The 20,921-nt window shown below is 51.9% G+C and overlaps 7 protein-coding genes across 7 annotated transcripts; 5 read left to right on the top strand and 2 right to left on the bottom strand.

Annotated features, from left to right (window-relative positions):
* Positions 1-1,918: 1,918 nt before the first annotated feature.
* On the top strand, positions 1,919-3,675 carry N7462_005701 (SET domain-containing protein; the record flags this gene model as incomplete). Its single annotated transcript, XM_057077419.1, has 4 exons — positions 1,919-2,209; positions 2,261-2,778; positions 2,866-3,478; positions 3,577-3,675. The coding sequence occupies 4 exons, from the start codon at positions 1,919-1,921 to the stop codon at positions 3,673-3,675; spliced, it is 1,521 nt and encodes a 506-aa protein (XP_056932999.1).
* A 1,091-nt stretch (positions 3,676-4,766) lies between these two features.
* On the top strand, positions 4,767-5,189 carry N7462_005700 (uncharacterized protein; the record flags this gene model as incomplete). The annotated part of the gene is made up of 1 exon (XM_057077418.1): positions 4,767-5,189. The coding sequence occupies one exon, from the start codon at positions 4,767-4,769 to the stop codon at positions 5,187-5,189; it is 423 nt and encodes a 140-aa protein (XP_056932998.1).
* A 387-nt stretch (positions 5,190-5,576) lies between these two features.
* On the bottom strand, positions 5,577-6,089 carry N7462_005699 (uncharacterized protein; the record flags this gene model as incomplete). Its single annotated transcript, XM_057077417.1, has 1 exon — positions 5,577-6,089. One exon carries the CDS (start codon positions 6,087-6,089, stop codon positions 5,577-5,579), a length of 513 nt encoding a protein of 170 aa, XP_056932997.1.
* A 1,457-nt stretch (positions 6,090-7,546) lies between these two features.
* facB (C6 transcription factor FacB/Cat8) lies at positions 7,547-10,384 on the top strand (the record flags this gene model as incomplete). The annotated part of the gene is made up of 4 exons (XM_057077416.1): positions 7,547-8,042; positions 8,107-8,420; positions 8,475-8,755; positions 8,818-10,384. 4 exons carry the CDS (start codon positions 7,547-7,549, stop codon positions 10,382-10,384), a joined length of 2,658 nt encoding a protein of 885 aa, XP_056932996.1.
* A 1,263-nt stretch (positions 10,385-11,647) lies between these two features.
* Positions 11,648-13,463, top strand: N7462_005697 (sugar porter family MFS transporter; the record flags this gene model as incomplete). The annotated part of the gene is made up of 3 exons (XM_057077415.1): positions 11,648-11,959; positions 12,015-12,271; positions 12,329-13,463. The coding sequence occupies 3 exons, from the start codon at positions 11,648-11,650 to the stop codon at positions 13,461-13,463; spliced, it is 1,704 nt and encodes a 567-aa protein (XP_056932995.1).
* Positions 13,464-13,673: 210 nt separating this feature from the next.
* Positions 13,674-15,890, bottom strand: N7462_005696 (putative phenol 2-monooxygenase; the record flags this gene model as incomplete). Its single annotated transcript, XM_057077414.1, has 5 exons — positions 13,674-14,869; positions 14,929-14,963; positions 15,021-15,511; positions 15,572-15,785; positions 15,838-15,890. The coding sequence occupies 5 exons, from the start codon at positions 15,888-15,890 to the stop codon at positions 13,674-13,676; spliced, it is 1,989 nt and encodes a 662-aa protein (XP_056932994.1).
* A 2,191-nt stretch (positions 15,891-18,081) lies between these two features.
* tktA (transketolase tktA) lies at positions 18,082-20,686 on the top strand (the record flags this gene model as incomplete). The annotated part of the gene is made up of 5 exons (XM_057077413.1): positions 18,082-18,135; positions 18,292-18,434; positions 18,605-18,689; positions 18,780-19,074; positions 19,140-20,686. 5 exons carry the CDS (start codon positions 18,082-18,084, stop codon positions 20,684-20,686), a joined length of 2,124 nt encoding a protein of 707 aa, XP_056932993.1.
* Between the last annotated feature and the right edge of the window lie 235 nt (positions 20,687-20,921).

The raw sequence follows: 20,921 nt of genomic DNA, 5'->3' as shown, positions 1-20,921 counted from the left end.
ATTATTCCCGAATTAAGGCCCATCATAGGATGATCGTGGTTATTTTTAGCAGCATCATCCGAGATAGACGGATATAAGAGACTGAGTGATCTGACTTGTCACGCCAGAAAAGCGATGCAAAAAGTAAAATCGCTAGCACAGTTCACCTTAGTCTTCTGGATTATTTTTCCGTTCCTACGATAGAAAGAAGACTACTGGTATCATGTGCCTTGGGCTACAGTCACAGGACACTGTCCTGCCAGAAGATATCTTTTCAATTCGGGAGTATTGGCATGATCCCGAAGACCCAGAAGTTGGACGTGTTCATACTATTCTGGACCAGAACAATAATCCTCTGTATGAGGTAACCTGGAATCCAGACAGCGGTTGCGACGGGAACTTGGAGTTCTTCAAGTGGGTAGATGGAAATCCGGTTCGAGCTGGTGATTGTTTTGTGTCTTGTTCATCAACAAAGCGCGAAAGTCAAGATGCTAAGCTATCTGCTAAGCGAAAATCAGTAGACCCGGCTGGCCATCCAGCCTCATCAAATAGTACCATAATCATCAGTTTCCCTGGGTTCACACAAACGCAAACAGATCTTCCCGGGTCCAAGCAGCCGATCAACATCCCTATACCCGAGAAGATGAAACATAATGAGTCCAGGCAAATCCTCAAGTACAAAGAGCCCGATACAACTACCTGGCAGCGTTTCAGCTTTACTCTCGAAATCGAAGGCGAGGAGCTACATTGGGTGGCATCTGGTCCATTGGGATGCATCCTGAAGCTCAAGGATTCTCGTGGAAAGACCATCTGCAAACCTAAAACTCAGGGTCACCAAATATCTATCAAGCCTCCATATGGTACATGGAATCGGCAACTAATAATAATGATGACCTACTTGGCTGTACGCAGATATATCAGGATGTGGAAAAAAAGAACACGAAACTACAAAATGAACGACTCGGCGCAAATCCCATGGGAAATCAGCAAAAAATACTACGAAACACACTTCGAAACATACAAAGACGTCTTTTACACATGCAAGGAAATTTCTTGATTGTTAATTCCACCATTTATGAATCATCCAACTTGTTCACTGTGCATGCCTCGCGCTTTTCCCAATCTCATTATTATTTTCAAAGTATAATCTACTAGATTGTGAGACTTTTCTCGTAAAAACTGCATTAGATCTTCGACATCTAAATACACTAATTGATATTGAAGGGGTCATTTATGGTCGTGTGTTGGAGCACGAACGATTTCGTAATAAGCGCTTTCCCTCCTCATATCGTCGACCGAGAGATAGCAATCATAAATGAGATAGATTTCTTGCCATTTCTAAAATTGACTTTGTAAATGAGGACAGAATGATGCTGAGATAGGTTCGTAAGTACTTCTACCGTCTACTTGCATTATTTATAACGCCTTCAAGTCCTTAATGTACAACAAGCTTGAGAGGGTGAAAAGTATAGTGCTCTTTGAAAAAGAACTCGTGCTCAATTTTGAGAAATCTTCGAGATATATCCAATTGTCAAAACCATCCACGTTCTGATGTGAAGATTGTTTTGCATTCGATAAGAAGGCAAATGAAGCAGCTCCTCTTCGAAGAGATGATCGAATTCAATCTAAACGAAATAGTCAGAACTTTATTTCTATCAAATGTTTGTGTCTTCATCTTTTGGATCGACTTCAATCCCCTGGTTTGATTGACCGGGTTTTGTGAGTTGGGATGAGTCGTTGCCTTATATCCGAGGCTACCAAGACTGCGCCGTATTCTGATCCAAGTGCGGCGACGTAGGTTCCCGCCATGCACAGCGTCTACACTTCGACATCCTGGTAACACAGAGAAACATCGAATTAAAAATATCATTTTCTCTCATCTAGGCAGTCCAGCTTATCTCAGTCTCTGCTTTGATCGCCTTGACCCAATATCAGCCCAATGAGGCGAGAATATCTCCCGCTGGGCTCCCTTCCAGCCTGGCTGCGGCTCAATGGTGTCACGACAAACGGAGTGGCCGTTCAGGGAATTGGCTCGCCCGGCAAAGAAACAGACAAAGGAAACTCGATTGTAGCAACCGACGTGAAAACCAGCAAGGAGAGCGATACATCGCCTGAGGTTCTCCTCCGAGTCCCCTCGGACCTAGTATTGTCATTGGATACCGTGCACGATCATTCCAAGTCCGACCGGCACTTACACGATGTATTGGAAGCAGTTGGCGACTTTGGCAGAGTATGGCCCCGCTCTGTGCATTCCCTTGATGAAATCACTGATTGGCGTTAGACGACGAGGGGCGCGATTATGATCTTTCTGCTGGTGCAATTGACACATTCCTGCCCGGACACACCCAAGTATATCGGAATCTCAAACCCCTGGACGGAGTACATCAAATTTCTGCCTCCATCAATTCCGCTGCCCACCTCCTTCTCTGCGGAGGAGCTGCAGCTTCTCAGAGGTACCTCGTTAGCTGCGGCGGTGGAAGCAAAAACAGGCTCGCTCGAGAGAGAATTTGAGCATCTCCGCCAGTCGACCGAAGGAGTTGCTTGGTGCCAGCAATGCTGGTGGGCGGAGGGGACAGAGATGTTGTCAATGGATGATTGGAAGTACATCGATGCTGCGTATCGGTCGCGTATGTTAGACGTGCCAGGCAGAGGTCTCGCGATGGTCCCCTGTATCGACATGGCCAATCATGGGGCTGGGTCGGATGCAAAGGCTCTATATGATACAGACGCGCAAGGTAATGTAGTTCTCCAGTTGCGCTGGGGTCAGAATTTGCAGCTTGGGGAAGAAGTGACTATCTCGTGAGTGCTCTTGCCTGGAGCCGGGAGCAGGATGCGTTTTCGAGTTCGAATGCACACTATCGCCATGGCTAACTAACACTATAATAGGTATGGGGATGAGAAGTCTGCGTCTGAGATGATTTTCTCCTACGGATTCCTGGAGAGCGACCGAACTGAGACAAACCAGGCGGTCTTGGACATGTCCCTCCCGGATGACGATCCTCTTGGGGTCGCCAAAAATATGTTCTGCCGAACTACGCCAGGAATTAGACTATCGACTGTCAATAACGAGACGAACCAAAGTATGGAGGCCTTGCCGAAATCATTACGCGTCACCTGGGAGAGTCCCCTCGCTTGGTGGGCGAGCGTCAATGAGGAAGATGGACTGCATATGGGTGTGACCGAAACAGTAGATGGAGCCAGAGAGCTGGAAGCCATCTGGAAGGGCGAAAAGATCCAATCGCCCCACCGACTCCAGGAGTTGCTTGCTGCAGATCCATTGTGGGATATCTTCCAGCTCCGGGCTGTGGTGCTGGTATCTCAACGCCTGGAAGCCCAGCTCGCTCTTCTCCACGAGATCGAGGGGGTATTGTCAGATCCATATGTGATTCAGGAGCTTCATGAGACAGTATGTCGGCCTGAGATCTTTAATTTGATTTCTCGGTTGCGGGAGCTTGAGAGCGAGTTGCTACAGAAGGCGATTGGAGGGCTCACGGAGCAGGTACGTGACGTGATGAAGTGCTTCCCTCGCAGCCGGTGTTGCTTGATATCTCGGGTGTTTCTTTAGTCTATAGAAACATCACTAATTGACTTTTACAGCGCGATCACTTATTAGAATCCAAAACGGTCTCAGCCTATCTTGCACAGCAATCCCACGAGGAGGAGGAGGAGGAGGAGGTGGCGGAGGACTTTTCGTGACGCAGTGATGGAAACCATGATAGCCGGAAAACAATAGAGTTGTTGACAATATACACAATATACACTTTTACAGAATGTATCTTACAGAATGTAAGATGATGCCAAACCTGGAGAGCCCCTCAGGGTGACCCTCTCCAGCCAGAAACTCCCCCTCTCCTCCCAAAAGAGCCATGGGTTGCGTCGGTCGATGCGGAGAAGCAACACTATTGACCGATAGCATCGGCGTCCGGGGGGGCCCTGTAGGGGGTGGAACGGCCCAATCATAGACGGAGCGCACGAATCATGACGTCGACCCTGACTCCATTTCTAGGGGTGGATGAAGGGTTTGGAGCAGAGATGTGCAGAGTTTGGGAGTCGATCGGCTGTGCAGCTCGCCTGACGCTGGCCGGATCCGTCGCCTGCCCCAGATGTGTTCATGACGGAAGGTCGATTCTCGGCCAAAACTCGCGGTGGAGAATCCGTCGAAATATGGGTCCCTCCCCTCTGGATCCGAGCAGCAAGAATTGTGTGGTCTGATGAACGCCCCATCGCGCTCGGCGATCTTACGACTCACGCTCATCGGCGGGCAGAGGTTGGGCCCCCGGGTCTGGGGGTCTTATCCCCGCGTTTCGATCTCCTCTTTGGCGTGAACGGGCGGAGCTGCGTCGCCACTTGCAGGGCGAGAGCTCTGTTCGGCATCAATTTCCGTCGGTATCAACTCGGGGGAGGTCGGCTGGATCTACGTGCCCGACCGCGATCTATGACGAATCGTCAAATGTAGGCCTCCCACGACAGAGGCGCGGGTGTCAAATATAAATAAGAGAGTTTCAAAAATGGGCTGGAATATCAGATGATCTCTGTACGAAACAATCTGCGAGGAAGTGGAGCTCCCCTTTCTGTTTCCCTGTGCTCACCTTTTGAAGTTGATAGAAAGCTAAGATGTCTGTGTATCCGTCCACCCGGTCGGTTGAGTCGTAAGTTTAGCTATTTTCCTCCGAGTATCGGAGTGGAAATGCGGGATTCCAAGGCGCGTGGGGTGATCATCCTTGCACGAGACGCTGTTGGACCCTGAGAGGGCAGGGTTCCTTCTCCCCCGTTCCTCTCCAGAAAACATGCCCCCCTTTTTTGAGCCCCCCGAGGCGGAGGCTATGATTCAACCCTGGTTCGTATGTTTGAGTCGCGTCCGATGGGGCCAACCAAGGGTAATCATTGCGGAGAATTCCAGGCTGGTGGTTCCCGGGTCCAACGAGTGGCGTTCAAACCAGTCTGACCCGGGGCACAGTCGTGAACAGAAAAAGTCCAACACAAAGGCGAGCCGGGGTGGGACCGGGGAGAACCTCGGAACCGGCGATGACTGTATCGTCATCACATCCGAAACTCCCGATCCCAGGGAATCCCTTAGCAATACGATCCAAGCATGTCTTCCACAGGTCAAGGGAATACGGGTGATCAGAGTGTTCGCAGAAGACGTCTCATTCGAAAACACGTGCGATAGATCCTCGGCATCTGGTCTGGCATCGTTCTGGATATCATAGGCAGGGGCAGTCGGCACATGAAAGTCAACAGCACCAACGGGGTCAGGCCAGCATGAACCACATGCACCTTGATAGACCACTATTTAGCGGGGCTTTTCTATCCTGGCCGCCGCCGCTTTTGTGAGGGCGCTCAGCCTCAGGCTCAGCGAGTAGTTGTCAGCACAGGCGCAGACTCGATGATCATATCAGTGTCATCTAAATTACAAGAGGACAAAATCGGCTCTCTAGAATATACGGAAGGTATCGAGATCGAGAAATAGTGTGAACACCTGATGAGATATTTCATTGATCCCTCAGAAGGGTTGCCAAGCTCTTTCATGCATTCTGATCTTGCTCTAACTGCGATAGATAGTGCCTTCATTCCCTTTTCCTTGCTCATGGTCAATCTTACGCCCCTGGCCTCGGTGGTGAGGTGTTACGGACTCTTCCCATGGGCCTGGTTCCTAATTGCTTACTCAAGACAAACGCAGTCATCATGGCCACGACTTCAAACTCGGCATTATTGACATGCACGTTCAAAAGCTCACAACCGTTTGCTCCCCATGGCTTGAATGCAGCGATTGGACCGTCCCCTAACCTGGCCATGTCTTTCAAATCCAAAATTCCGTCCACTACCGTAGATCCCCACTGATAAGTCTTCCGGTCAAAAACGAACATGCGATTTCGCATGGTAATCGTCTTTTGTGAGCCATCGGGAGATGTGTAGGTTAAGTGGATTTGAGTGGGATTTGTTGATGGCAGGATCTCGCAGGTATTGGCTTGATAGCCTCTGTTGTTCATATTTGAAAAGAGCATCAATGATCCCTCGTTCCTCACTTCGCCGATAGAGCGCTGTGCTTCGGACTCCTCACCACCACGGTATACCTTGCCGGATTTGTGATAAAAGAGTTTGAGGACCATATTGAGTACCTTTTTTAGGGAAATAGGAAGTGTCGAATGATGTAAGTTGACTTCTTGATCGTATTCTCACTCGAGGAGAGAGGATGAGGTGGTCTATAGGAACTCTTTCGCTGTGGCTTCGGACCCTTTTATAGATCATCCCTAGCGATTACTATACTTAGAATTAATCTCGTTTGGCAGAGAATTATGAATAGCTATGCAGATTTCTGATCCGCCACTGGGATACAACACAGGGCATACAGTAAAGGTAGTCCAAAAATAGATCGCAACTATATAGTAGTGAAACAAGTCGAGACACTGATAGTATATATTCGTTAAAGTCATATCTTAGGATGAGTCAAAGTGAGCGACACACACTCTCTCACAAGGCTCTTAACAGATATATTGACTATTGATAAGCGGTTAGAACTTAGTGCGGAGTGGTTGAAAAGAATTATAGGTACTGTGAGTTATTTTCGGCTATACGCCCACGGCTGTTGTGTTCGTGATGTTGGGAGGCTGTGGGCTTAATCCAACATAGAACATCACGGCAGTTATCCACTTCAAATACTGGATCCGCTGAAGCTTCGAAGGAGCTCATATAGTCTTTAATACCCCGCTGGATATCATGTAGCTGGCCACTTCTGTTCAGTGACTTGATCAGGTTGATCAGGGGCGTGCTCAATTATACTCAGTGATCAAAAAGCGGCGAGGGGCGAGTGCTAGACCAGAAAGGGAAGGCCAAGAGTTTATTCAGTATATATGCGAATCATAGTTCATATGCGACGTATGGATATTCGTAAATGCCCACTGGCCACAGGATAATTGTACATACAAGTAATCAAGTGTGCCGATACAGCCAAGACTAACGGAAATGTGGAGTCCGGGGACCTCGGGAGGATCGGCCGGTCCTTGAGTGCCGTATCGCCCAAAATCTGGGGGAAGGCCGGACCCAGTGCTGGAGCCTCAGGAAGCCACCGGATACCGCGGGGGAAGACGAGAACGGTGTCCTTCAAAAAAATCCCCCCTCTTTCTCAGAAAAAATGGAGCAGCAGCGACCGCGAGCAGAAGGGTTGAACATTCAGAAGTCGGAGTTGAAACCGAGGACATAATTTAACCTTTGCAGCCATAAGACCAAACATACCGATTACAGCACGATACGTGCCAGGAGCCGAATCCGCCAATTTTCATTGGTGGATGTGGTGGTCACCGGTCTCCACTCCGAAAACCGCCTGAGTCAGCAGACATTGGTGATCCCCTAGTCGTTCCTGTCTTCCCCCTCTTCTCGCTCTTGCAACGCTGTTCACGACTCGACTTCTCGAATTGACGATTAGGGTTGCAGGAACAGTGACCATATTCTTTCACATCCAGCAGAGTTTTCCAATCGGCCACCGCCCCTCCGACACCGCAAAGCCATATACGGCCAACATTCTTCCCACTCAACCGGTGCGGACGGTGTGCCCGCTTATCCCGCCAAAATGCCCGGTATCTTGCCAATGAAAGTGATCAAGGTTGGCGGTACTGGAACACAGAGTCGGATTGCCCAGGCCTGCGACCGATGCAGAAGCAAAAAGATTCGTTGCGATGGTGTCCGACCGTGCTGTACTCAATGCGCCAACGTCGGCTTCGAGTGCCGCACCAGCGATAAATTGAGCCGGAGGGCCTTTCCTCGCGGCTATACGGAGTCTCTGGAGGAGCGAGTGCGGGCCCTGGAGACGGAAGTCAAAGATTTGAAGAACCTGCTGGACGAGAAGGACGAAAAGATTGACGTTTTGTCCCGGATACATTCGTTCTCGCCGCCATCGCAACGGGCGGCATCAGTGCGATCTCCCTCGACAGCTGCTACGAGTAAATCGCCTGGGTCAGACGCAGGTGAGGGCGTGATTCATGTGGTGCGAGTTCCTACGCAACCCGTATCCCAAAGGTCTTCCGAGAACCCCTATGCGAGCTTCTCAAGCACACAAGGCTTTGCTGGTATGTGGAGAGCCCGTGTCTGTCCTGAGTTACCCAGGCGAAATGGACTGCTAACAGTTTCTAGATGTCTTCAATGAAAAGCTTGTCAGCCAGGGAAAGTCGACTTCCAAGATCTCGATCAAGACGCTTACCAAACTCTCCCCGTCGGTGTCTCGGGGTTCTCCAAACCAGGCTATCAAGACGCCCCCGCGTCTGGTGTCGGATCAACTGATCAATATCTTCTTCCAGGAGTGGGCACCGCTCTACCCGATCGTCCACCGCCCAACCATTCTCAAAGCATACGAACAGTACTTGAGCAATGCCGAATCGCTAAAACAAGACGCTCATGTCCTGACCCAGTTGAATCTAATTTTTGGCATCGCGGCGTTATCATCTAGTGTAAGCCTCGTGCGATTGTTATGAGATGAAAAGAATACTAATCAATCATCCCAGTCGAGAACAAACCAGGACCCCGCTTTCTTCGAAGAGAACTGGGCTACATCTCTAGGCCTCTATTCCAATGAAACTACCATTGGAAGCTTGCAGTGTTTCATTCTGGCTCAAATTTATTGCATGACGAAGGGTGATTATCGCTGCCTTCTGCGCTACCGTGCTCTTGCAGTGGACATTTGCCAGCAATTGGGGCTCCACCAAAGTCAGGATAGCGCGACTTTCAATCCGTTGGAGGGCGAGACACGAAAGAAGGTTTTTTGGTGCCAATATGTAATGGATCGGTAAGAAAATGTCCGCTCATCAATCTATACTTGATTCAGTTGCCAACTAAACTGGGATCTAGTTTCTGTGCTGCTCTGACCGGCATGCCTATACTCCTCCGCGAGAGTGATATTGAAACCGAGTACCCAGTTGATGTGGATGATGAGAACGTCACGGAGACAGGGTTCTTGCCTACTCTGCCTGGCGAAACCACTCGCATCTCGAGCGCCCTTGCGTTGTTTGGTGCTTCCAGAATTTTAAATAAGGTCCTCGAGGACTTGTATCCCTCCAAGGCGGGATATGAAATCTACATGTCCAAGTTGCGTTCAGTCGCGGGTCAGTTGGATGAGTGGCTCCAAACACTGCCGCCTCATCTTCGCCTTGAATTCTCCCAGGACAAGCCTAGCACCAACGTTACAAGTAGCCGTTCACCGCTTCTCTCACTTGTGTACTACTTCATTCGATCTCTGATTCATCGTCCGGCCGTCTGTTTCGCCGACGAACATCTTCGCTCTCCGTCGATTCTCGCACTCTCTGACTCTTCAAAGCATATCATTCAAATCCTTGAATTGTTGGATGAGCGGCGGCTCTGTCTCTCCTTCAGCATCAATCGCAAAGAGCTCGTGTTTTTCTCCGGTCTTGGAATTTTATGGCAGATCATAGGCCTGAAACGTGAAAGCAAGTTGGCCAAGGAGAGCCAGAAGCTGCTTGGTACTGTTCTAGAGCAGCTTCTGCCAGTGTCGTCTACAGCTGCAGCCGAGTTTGGTGCTCTTGCCAACACCTTGGTTCCTCTGGACATAGGAAAACAAGGATCCTTGTCCTCTGACCAACAGACGCAGGAGATGATGGCACCGACCCACAAACCGTCAAGATCCCCCAAACGACAATTGCAATCTCTCAAGTCCCGCATTGCCAACAGTGTGAGTCGGGCTCCATCCTCCAAACAGGCTTCACCCTCTCGTCGAAATACGATCTCTGGCGCCGCCCCTCCCATTGATTCCCAATCTCTCCGGTCCCCAAGCTGGACGAGCCTTCCTCCATCTCAATCGGAACAAATCTCCGCCACTCCCTATCGTCTTGATAGAGTGCAATCATCTCTAGAGCTAGGCTCAGACCCACGATTGTTGTCTTCATCCACAGGGTATGGCCACTCTCGTGCACTATCCTGCTCCACTCCATCGGATGCTCCCGCTGGAGCCATCACTATGGCCGACTGGGAGTACGTTCTGAGTGACATGGACCGAGGTTATTCGAATATCTTCACTGGCATATACGGTGGAAAGGAATGTGGCGAAGATCCTGGTCCCTTCGCCTCGATCACAGCCGAATACACCCAAAAATCCAATGATGGCGCATTCACAACTCCGTTGGTCCCAACCACCGACGTGCATGATCTGTCTCCCGAGGCTTGGTCTGCGAGTAGTGGGGACTTTGTCTCAAACCAGGATCATGTTGCACAGAGTGTGCTGAGTTATTCTGGCGAGAGCATGGGCAGTGCCGAGGACAATTTCACCTCTCTGGCAGAAGCCTCTGTCCGTCCGGATGACATCGGCCTGATTGATCCTTTCCATGGCCTTGCCATGCCAGCCGAAGAGGATTTTGATGAATTTTCCCTGTCCAGTGGCTGGGACCGACGGCTGGCCGTCTAGGCAATCTCAATCGATTTACTTGTCTTGTCATTTTTTAGGTGTTGGTTATTTTCTTCTTTTTCTTTGGGAAGGCTTTTACTCTCTTCGATGACCTGTGATATGATGATACCTTGGAGGCGTTTCGATTATTTATCTTTTACTTGATTCCATTGTTATTGGGGCCTCTATATGTGTGCTTGGATATATAACTTTCACTTATTTATTTTTTTTGAAACGTGTATATTTTGTACATGAATGATCTTTCATTTAAATACATCTTCTTGTCATTCCGAGTTCTACTTTCCATTGTCTCTTTAAAACGGACCTACAGAAGGGCTTAACATCCATAACTTCGCAAATGCAATTTGTGAAATTAGAGAGCAGTGTTACGAAGTTGTGCCGGCTGTACGAGGAATGGTTAATTTCAGATTTCGGAAATCTGATTTGCATAGCCACTCAACGTTTTACCGGGCCAGTGCGGCACAGCAGCTGCACTCGATCCGGTCCATGCCGGGCATCTCGGTCTGCCGAAACAGCCCGGCGCCGACGATTGAAGATCATGAATCAAAAGCCCTAATTACCCCACCCGCCCGCTCTTGACGTCCCGTCATGCACCGATGGAAGCCAATGTAAATTTCCATGCCGCAGCGATTGAGAATATGCACAAGAAATGTGGAGCTCGCGGTATTCCGGCCGACGCGCCGGCGGTTAATCGGAGGCAATGCCCAAGCTTTCACGGCTGCCACCAATCTCATCCTCAACGACACAGAGCCGGTTTCTCCTTGAATCGCCACTCCCAAGCCCCTTAGTCACGAGTCAATACGCTCCTGGTACTTTTCTCGCCACCGCGTAACTCTTGGCCCATGTGGTCTGGGTTCTTGCAAAAGTTGGTCGGCATGCCCGGAGAACCGCGGATGGGTCATTGCTGTGTACTTCTGGATGGAGACTGGTTGATACATGTCCCCACTTCCCCAGATTCTCGCACTTTCACGGAGATGGCCGCCGTCCGTAACAGGCGATTGCTCAACGCCTGCAAATCAACGAGTCATCATGTCCCGTTTGGTCCAAGTGTCCGGCCTAGCACGCGAGGTTCCCCAGAGAACCATGAGCGAGCAGCCACATGCGATCCGCTCCCCTTGCTGGAGTATTTCCTAGACCTGGAAGAGGGGGGGGTATATAAGGTCCGACTGCTGGCGCACTTTAATCCGAGTTATAGATTGATTTGGCAAATGCTTCTTCAGGAGCTGAATACGTTCTCATCAACTTTCTGGCCTATTCAGCATCATGTTTGAAAAAGTCTTCCGCAAAAGACCCCAGGACCTCTATGATAATGGCGAGCTGCCCAGGGAGTCAGTCTCCACAGGGGACCACGAGAAAGGGCCCAGCAATGTCGTAGACACGCCGATCCCTCTTCTAACATGGCGCTCCTTAACCATGGGCATCTTCGTCTCTATGGGTGGTTTTCTGTTCGGCTACGATACCGGCCAGATTTCTGGGTTTCTGGAAATGCCAGACTTCCTCCAGCGCTTTGGTGAGCTGGGGTCTGATGGAGCTTATCACTTTAGTAACGTACGCTCAGGTCTTATCGTTGGTCTGGTAAGTGGTGATCTCTCTGTGCGTGGAAGATTGAAGACTGATCAAAAGACTATAGCTGTCCATTGGTACTTTGATCGGGGCTCTGGTCGCTGCTCCAATTGCCGATCGTGTCGGACGAAAATGGTCCATCAGCGCTTGGTGTGTCATTCTCATGGCTGGTATTACTGTTCAGATTTCATCGCCTACTGGCAAGTGGTACCAAGTGGCCCTCGGTCGTTGGACTGCGGGTCTTGGAGTTGGCGCTCTGTCCTTGCTGGTGCCCATGTACCAAGCAGAATCAGGACCACGACACATCCGGGGGTCTTTGATTAGGTATGTTTCGCATTATCTACTATATAGTCAGGGACAATCTTCTAATCTCTTTGATAGTACATACCAGCTGTTCATCACCCTAGGCATTTTTGTCGCCAACTGTATAAACTTCGGAACCGAAGCTCGCACAGATACTGGCTCTTGGCGCATTCCCATGGGAGTAACCTATATCTGGGCTATCATTCTCTGCTTAGGCATGGCCTGTTTCCCAGAAAGTCCTCGCTATGATTATCGTCACGGCAAGGTGGATAAAGCGATCGACACCCTCTCCAAGATCTACGGTGTCCCCCGCAATCACCGCGCCCTCCATATCGAGTTCGACGAGATCAAGCAAAAGTACGAAGAGGAAGTTCGTAACGGAGCGGTAACCTGGAAACAACTCTTCCGCGCCCCGACTATGGCTAAACGTGTGGCCGTCGGTGTAGCCCTCCAAGCCCTGCAGCAACTGACCGGTGCCAACTACTTCTTCTACTATGGAACAACTGTGTTCATGGGCGCCGGCATTGAGAATAGCTACGTCACACAGATGATTCTGGGCGGCGTGAACTTCGGAACCACTTTCCTCGGCCTTTATTTGATCGAGCACTACGGTCGCCGACGGTCTCTAATCGCTGGTGCCCTGTGGATGTTCGTCTGCTTCATGGTCTTCGCCTCGGTAGGCCATTTCTCCCTCGACCGTGAGGATCCACAGAGGACAAAGTCTGCCGGTGTGGCTATGGTGGTGTTTGCTTGTCTCTTTATTCTTGGCTTTGCAAGTACCTGGGGTCCCATGGTGTGGACCATCATTGCCGAGCTGTACCCTTCGCAGTACCGTGCGCGCGGTATGTCCCTGGCCACCGCATCCAATTGGCTGTGGAACTTCCTGCTGGCCTTTTTCACCCCGTTCATTGTCAGTGCCATTGACTTCCGTTTCGGGTATGTCTTTGCGGGCTGTTTGTTCCTTGCAGCAGGCTTGGTCTACGTTGCTGTTATCGAGGGCCAGGGTCGTACGCTGGAGGAAATCGATACTATGTATCTGATGAAGGTCAAGCCGTGGAATAGCTCCAAGTTCCGGTTCCCGGCCGACCCTAATATTATTCGGGGGTCTTTTGATAAGGGGACGAATGCTGGTGCAGCGTCCCATGTTGCAGATGCGACGGGTGGAGTGCAAGAGGATATTCCCACGGTGCCCGAAACCCGCCCAGAAGCATGAACGATTGAGTCGATACTGGTGATTTAACTTGCTTGTAACGGATTTGTGTACTACTATTTCTCTGTTTCTTCTTCTATTTTCCTGTACTGTATTGTGGTTATTTTTTGTTAAATGTTTATTGGGCGAGATAAGAAACGATTTCGAGCCCTGGCCAATCTCGATTTACCTATTCTTCTCTAATACTAGGGGTTATGTATTCGTCACTCTTGTTCATTTTTCCGGTCTCTTCTTTGGGATCAAAACGCCGTCCAAATAACGAGTCATCTCATCCATGTCCTCCAGTTGGCCAACCCAGCCAATATACTGATCCGGTCGAAGAATCAAAACGGCGCCTTGCACACGATCAACTCCCCACCTTTCATACCCCTTGCCGTCGCAATCTCTATCCCAGACGCAGTCGTCATCACACCAGATCTTGTCATAATTCCACCCTCTGACTGGGTCAAAAGGTCGCAGGACCTCCGGAAAATCGAAAAACTCAGATTCTGCCCACGGGGCGCTGTGAATAGCTAGGATATCGACCGGGTCAAAGTCTCCGTAAATTGGCATGTAGCGTTTTAAAATGGAGGTTCTTCCCTGTTTTTCCTCGCCATGAAAGGACTTCAGGAACTGCTGAAGCCGTTCCTTCTGCCTGATGTTATGGAGGTCGCCCGCTAGGACCACAATTTTCATTCTCCCATCGCTCTCAAAGAGCCTAGTCGTCCATCGAACATTTCCATCAGCCTGCATTCGCAGCTTAAACGGTGGGAAGCGCTCCCCAGGAACCAAATGACGGGCAAATTGCGGTCCGGTCTCGCCCTCGGGCTTCCAGACCAGCGAACTGGCACCATAGAACGATCTCCGCCCATCAGCGAAATCTTCAAACAGTTCTACCACTTTAATCATTCTCTCTGTCTTGTCGCTCTTCTCCTCGGTGAAGAGCCCCGACCAGTGGCGATCAAAATCGAGCAGCATCTCCGCCAGCCGGTGTCTCTCAGCGTCGTAGGTGCTCAGGATAGACGGTTTCGCCACTCCAGCTGCAACCAGGGCAACTTTCCAGCCAATGTTGAAACCGTCCTGCATGCTCATATTCATACCGAGGCCAACCTTTGGCGAGTGTGTGTGCACCGCGTCGCCAGCGAGGAACACCCGATTGCCTTTGGTGAAAGTCGGCGCGATGCGCTGCCCGACCTGGTACGCAGTCCACCAGTCACATATTTGGAAATCGAATTTGTACGGCGTGAAGATTTCCTGGACACGCTTCTTGATCATGGCCAAGGTAATCGAGGACCGGTCATGACGGCTGTTGGTCGCAGCATCTTCGACGACTTGGACCGGCACGTAGAGGCGGACGAGCTGTCTTTCGCGTGGAATGACGAGGATTGTGCCTGATGCATGGGTTACCGTTCCCAGACGGCGCATGTCCGCTAGTGGGTAAAATTTATCAGTTCTGACTGATATCTGCAGTTTGAGAACCCTAACTTACGGAAGTCGCTGATGGGGACCACGTCAATCACCCCCCTGTATAACTGTCAATTAGCTTTGAGCCTCTCACTCGGAATTCCAAACATTTCTTACCATATATGGTCTGTGCTTGATCCTACCAGCGGGATATTCACTTGTTTCCTCGTCCAGCTGTGGGCTCCATCGCAGCCGATCAGATATTTGGCCTTGACGATCTCTGTTTTGGTCTGTTTTCGCCGAGACTCTCGAATCAAATCATCCCAGTCGTCCGGCAGAAGGCTGCTCCGCTTGAACCCGCTGTTCAAATGGTTTGATCCGTCGCCTTTCTGAGAGATGCTCGATGGATTCGCCTCTTCCTCGTCGAGTGTCCGCAGCTTGACGGTAATCGGATACGCATCGGGATCCCCTTCCAATTCGTCGTTGTACTCGAGAGACTCGGCAATCACGCCTCGCTCCACCTCGAGATCCGAGTGCTGTCGCATACTGTCTAGCAGGAACCGCTCAATGCGGCCTTGATTTAAGAGCATGTTGCGGAACGGCGACTCGTTAACCTTGGAGCTACAATGGGGCCCTTGTCGAATCAGGTTCCCATTCGGCCCAGGAACCTATTCTCTCGCCGTGACTTTCATCAGTCAAGACCCCGACATGGGAGGCAATAGACCGACCCAGAAATTGGCCTCGACAGCCACATGACCCTCCTGCTGGACCCGATGCTGGAAGCCGATGCTATCGAAGAGCTCCAAGGTCCGAACCCGCAGGCCGTCCGCCTGGCCAGTGAACACTTTTGTTCCGCGCTTGTCAATAACTCGGGCGCGGATGCCACAACGGGCCATCCAATATGCGGCCATCAAGCCCGAGGGCCCGGCGCCAACGATGAGTCTGTAGATGTCAATCGAAGCTCGAGGTGTGAGTGTCGGGTTGGGGGTCTTACACATCTGTTGCTGATTCCTCGCTAGGACTCTGCGTCTGATTCATTTTGCCCATGATGCTGAGGCTCTAGGATGTGTATTCAGTACCGAGCTATTAGATGAAAGTTTCTTGGCGTGTACTGTTGCGCTTCGGGATGTGTAGTGGTATATATATATATATACATCTACTCTCTACCAAGCATCTGACGATGACGCTTCGCGTCTCTCGTATTTGCTTGTGAGACAGCTGCTGCGCGCCTGAGAGGATCATGCCTGGGCCTGGCCTGCATGCTGACTCCAGGGACGTGGTGTGCCCTGTTCATCTACCGCTACATAATTACGAGCTGGTGCCGGATGCCATGGGTGACAGACCAAAAGAATTCATTCATTCCGGTTATTGGAGAGAATCCCATGAGCTCAACACCTCTGGAATGTACTGACGCTGATCTACAGACCTATGTGTGGACTTTTACCACGTATTTGGGTATTTAGGCAGATTAACGGAGATATCTCCGTGAAGGAAAGCAATTGCGGAGCCAGTGATCGGAGCTAGGATAGTGGCTGAGTCTCAATCAGGCACTTCCAAAGCCCGACAAATTATAGTATAGCGTGCCGATCCACTGAGGGCTTTGGGGGTCGAGATGTTTTGGTCTTCTGCTACTATTTGAGACTCTTGAGAATAGAACAAGACAAGGATATTTGATATCCGGCTGGGATACGATACACTTCTGCCAGCGCGCATTCAAGTAACTATCCGACCCCGTGCGACGCACCTGGGGGGTTGCCCTGGCTTGTCGTGGGCCTACGACTCTCGTTCAACCATCGCGGGGGCATCATGGATTCCTCTTGTACGATGCGCATCGCCGTTACTCGAGCTCTTCGACACTGCATCCCCGCTGAGTCAAAGCTGACGAGGGCGGGTCGCACTGCTTGGCGGGTGTTGGACAGGAGCTGATCGTATCTCGACTCTCCACGCTCCTGCGGCGCCCTCTGGGAAAAGAAAAAAAACACGAGGTTCTCAATTGAAATACGAGGATGAGAGAAATGAAGATGCACGTGGATGGACGCTGGAAATGCGAACTATGGAGCTCCCGGGACTAGAACTTGCAGTATAGTTATAATATGGTGATTGGTGGTGGTAGAAGTATAACAAGGCGCTGTGCTCCTTCCGCGGCCTCGATAGGATGACTCAGCCGCGGCTACGCTGTTCCCAGACGGGCACACCGAATCGTCCCAACGCGACAACGCTGGACTGTTTGGGTGGGGAGTCCATCCAGAGAGGCGAATGGGTGGGCGGGACTGGCGGGCGGCATTGGCGGCATCGCAGATGCTGCACGCGCCCAAGCTTTGGTTTTATATCGGATTGGCCCGATTAGGGAAGCCGTGCATGATGTGACGAGGTTCCTGAGCCCGACGAATCCTGCCATGAGAGCCTGCCACCTCATGGGGTCATGCTCGATTTTTTTGGCTTCTTCGTCGGGCCCATCTATATAGAAAAGCCCTGCAACAGATTTCGGGTAATGGTCATACTCAATGAGAGCAACGAGGGTCGGCTAATTTCTGCAAGCCGGAGCAACGTCCTCCGGGCGGCTCCCGGTGTAGACCCTGTGGATGTCGGCCAACCATTGGGACAGTTCACACACTACGGTTCAGTGTCCTCCGGGAACAGGGGGAGCAGCGCCATAGAGCGCCCTCATGAGGATCTTGAAGGTCATGAGACACGGGGTTCTGAACGTCATCATTGGTGGACTCAGCTAAATCGAGCTTCATCAAGGAGAACAATCGAAGGAGACGAAGCGGCGCAAGTTCCAGATGCCCGTCGCTGAGTCAGCAAGGAGCACCGAAGAAGTTCGTTGAGATTGACTCGGGCAGCGAGAATGGTCTTTGCGAATAGCTCTCGAGCAGCCTCGCCCCCGGAAAATGACGAGAATGCCACGATACGGCCAGTGCACGGAGCCTCTCACATGTAGTCTTGTCTCTGAGCCCATTGGCCCTGTTGGAGCTGTTTCCGGGCCATTGGGAAGGTCAAGAGAGGGCCAACAGGGCCAACAGGGCCACCGGGGCCAACGAGCCAAAAGGTGGCCGGCCTGCAGCGGACGTGCCCCACCACAGACATCATACCCCACCAACAAATACGTCCCCCTCCTCCTCGTCCTCCTCCTCCTCCCTTCTTCTCTCCTCCATCCATCCTCTTTGCTTGTCAGTGTCTTCCCTGCGACCTCTCCTCTGAACCCCCGGCTAACTCTCCCCCCAGAATATCCGCCATCATGGGTTACACTGATCTGGACCAGTTGGCGATTAACACCATCCGTGTTCTCGCGGTACGTCTGCCCCTCCCCCGCCCATTGCCTCCCATGCTACCTCTCCTTCCGCCATTGGACGGGTTGTCTCTCCCGATAAGCATCACAGTCCAGCAGTCCAGCACGAATTGTATCGTCTCAATCATTCTACGAACAACTGCTGACCTAGCTTCCTAGGTCGATGCCACCTCCAAGGCTAACTCGGGCCACCCCGGTGCCCCGATGGGCATGGCCCCTGTGGCCCACGTTCTGTTCAACAAGTTCATGAACTTCAACCCCAAGAACCCCGACTGGGTCAACCGTGATCGCTTTGTTCTCTCGTACGTCTTCTTTTTGCATGCTCTTCTCTTGCCCTTCTGGCGTTCAATTGAGAAAACTTGCCGAATCGCGCTCGCTCTCTTTTCTTCCCCCCCCCAGCTTACTCCGCTCGGGGCCCATTGTACCTCGCCCAAAGATCACCCCCTCTTTCTGACACGTCATGACCCAATAGGAACGGCCACGGCTGCATGCTACAGTATGCTCTGCTGCACCTCTTCGGCTATGCCCTCACTATGGATGACCTGAAGAACTTCCGTGTAAGTCTTTCGCCCCCTCAACCGCCATGGCTCATACCCAGTCCTTGCCACCACTTCCCGGGAAACCCCCTAGGCTAATTTATTCCCCAGCAACTCGACAGCATCACCCCTGGTCACCCCGAGGCTCACGACACCCCCGGCATTGAGGTCACCACTGGTCCCCTCGGCCAGGGTTTCTCCAACGCCGTCGGTCTGGCCATTGCCCAGGCCCACTCCGGTGGTGTCTTCAACAAGCCCGGCTATGAGCTTTTCAACAACTACACCTACACTTTCTTCGGTGATGGCTGCGCCATGGAGGGTATCGCCTCCGAGGCTGCCTCCATGGCTGGTCACTTGAAGCTCGGCAACCTGATTGCTATCTATGACGACAACCACATCTCCATTGGTAAGATGGACCCATTTCCACCCGGCAAGAGATGGCCCGACCATAAACTAACGCTAGCGTTTTAGACGGTGACACCAAGTGCGCCTTCACTGAGGATGTCATGAAGCGTTTCGAGGCCTACGGCTGGCACACTGAGTGGGTCAAGGACGGTGACAACGACCTTGACGCCATTGAGGCCGCTATCCGCAAGTGTCAGCAGGTCACTGACAAGCCCTCCGTCATCAAGCTCACCACCACTATTGGCTTCGGCTCCAAGCTCGCTGGTACCGGTGGTGTCCACGGCAACCCCCTCAAGGCCGATGACGCCCAGCACGTCAAGAAGCTGTTCGGCTTCAACCCCGAGGAGAGCTTTGTCGTCCCCCAGCAGGTCTACGATCTCTACAACAAGCACGCTGCCGAGGGTGCTGCCAAGGAGCAGGAGTGGAACGCCCTCTTCCAGAAGTACCAGCAGGCCTTCCCCGCCGAGGGTGCCGACCTCGCTCGCCGTCTTGCTGGCAAGCTGCCCGAGGGCTGGGAGAAGAGCCTCCCCACCTACACCCCGGCCGACCCCGCCGTGGCCTCTCGCAAGCTGTCTGAGGCTGTCCTGGAGAAGATCCACTCCGTCATTCCCGAGCTGCTGTCCGGTTCCGCCGATCTGACTGGCTCCAATAACACTCGCTGGAAGAACGCTGTGGACTTCCAGCCCCCGGAGTACGGCATTGGCGAGTGGTCCGGCCGCTATCTCCGCTATGGTGTTCGCGAGCACGCCATGGCTGCCGTCATGAACGGCCTGGCTGCCTACGGCACCGTCATCCCCGCCGGTGGTACTTTCCTGAACTTCGTCTCCTACGCTGCCGGTGCCGTCCGTCTCTCGGCCCTGTCCCGCGTCCGTGTCATCCACGTCGCCACCCACGACTCCATCGGTCTGGGTGAGGATGGCCCCACTCACCAGCCTATTGAGACCCTGGCTCACTTCCGTGCTCTGCCTAACTGCATGGTCTGGCGTCCGGCTGACGGCAACGAGACCAGCGCTGCCTACTACTCGGCTCTGACTGCCAAGCACACCCCCTCCATCCTGGCCCTGACCCGCCAGAACCTGCCCCAGCTGCAGAACTCCTCCATCGAGGCCGCCATCAAGGGTGGTTACGTTGCCATTGAGAACCCCGAGGCCGCCGTTACCATCATCTCGACCGGTTCCGAGGTCGGCATCTGTATTGATGCCGTCAAGACCCTCGAGGCCCAGGGCATCAAGGCCCGTGTTGTCTCCGTGCCCTGCTTCGAAGTTTTCGACGCTCAGGACAAGGCCTACCGGCTGCAGGTCCTCCCCGACGGTATCCCCGTTCTGTCCGTCGAGGCCTGTTCCACCATGGGCTGGGAGCGCTACTCCCACGAGCAGTTCGGTCTCAACCGCTTCGGTGCCTCCGGCCCGTACAAGCAGGTTTATGAGGTTAGTTTTTTTCCCATCTCCCCAGTCACCCTTACCATTCTTGATCCCTGTGCTAACCGCTTCATCCTGCAGAAATTCGAGTTCACCCCCGAGGGCATTGCCAAGCGCGCCGTCGCCACCATCGAGTTCTACAAGGGCCACAACGTTCGCTCGCCCATCAACCGTGCTTTCCAGCAGATTCTGTAAGCGTTGGTTGGGGTTGGATATGACAAAATGTTTTTGGTTTTTACTTTTTTTTTAAGTTAAGGAGCGACAGCCCTTAGACCCATTTAAGAATGAAATAGAGCGATTTCTGTCAAGTGATAAGTGGATCCGGTAGATTATATCCAAGTTGAAGGAGGACTTTAAGAGAAGGAGTGTGACCGATCTTGAGGGCTGATACATGATGATCTGATATCAAATTCTTAAAACCTAAACTGGC

The sequence above is a fragment of the Penicillium macrosclerotiorum genome, assembly GCF_028827735.1.
Source record: "Penicillium macrosclerotiorum strain IBT 26536 chromosome Unknown utg000006l_segment0_segment0, whole genome shotgun sequence".
Taxonomy (NCBI): Eukaryota; Fungi; Ascomycota; class Eurotiomycetes; order Eurotiales; family Aspergillaceae; genus Penicillium; species Penicillium macrosclerotiorum.
Note: the sequence above shows the minus strand (reverse complement) of the source record. Positions and strands in the feature narration are given on the sequence as shown.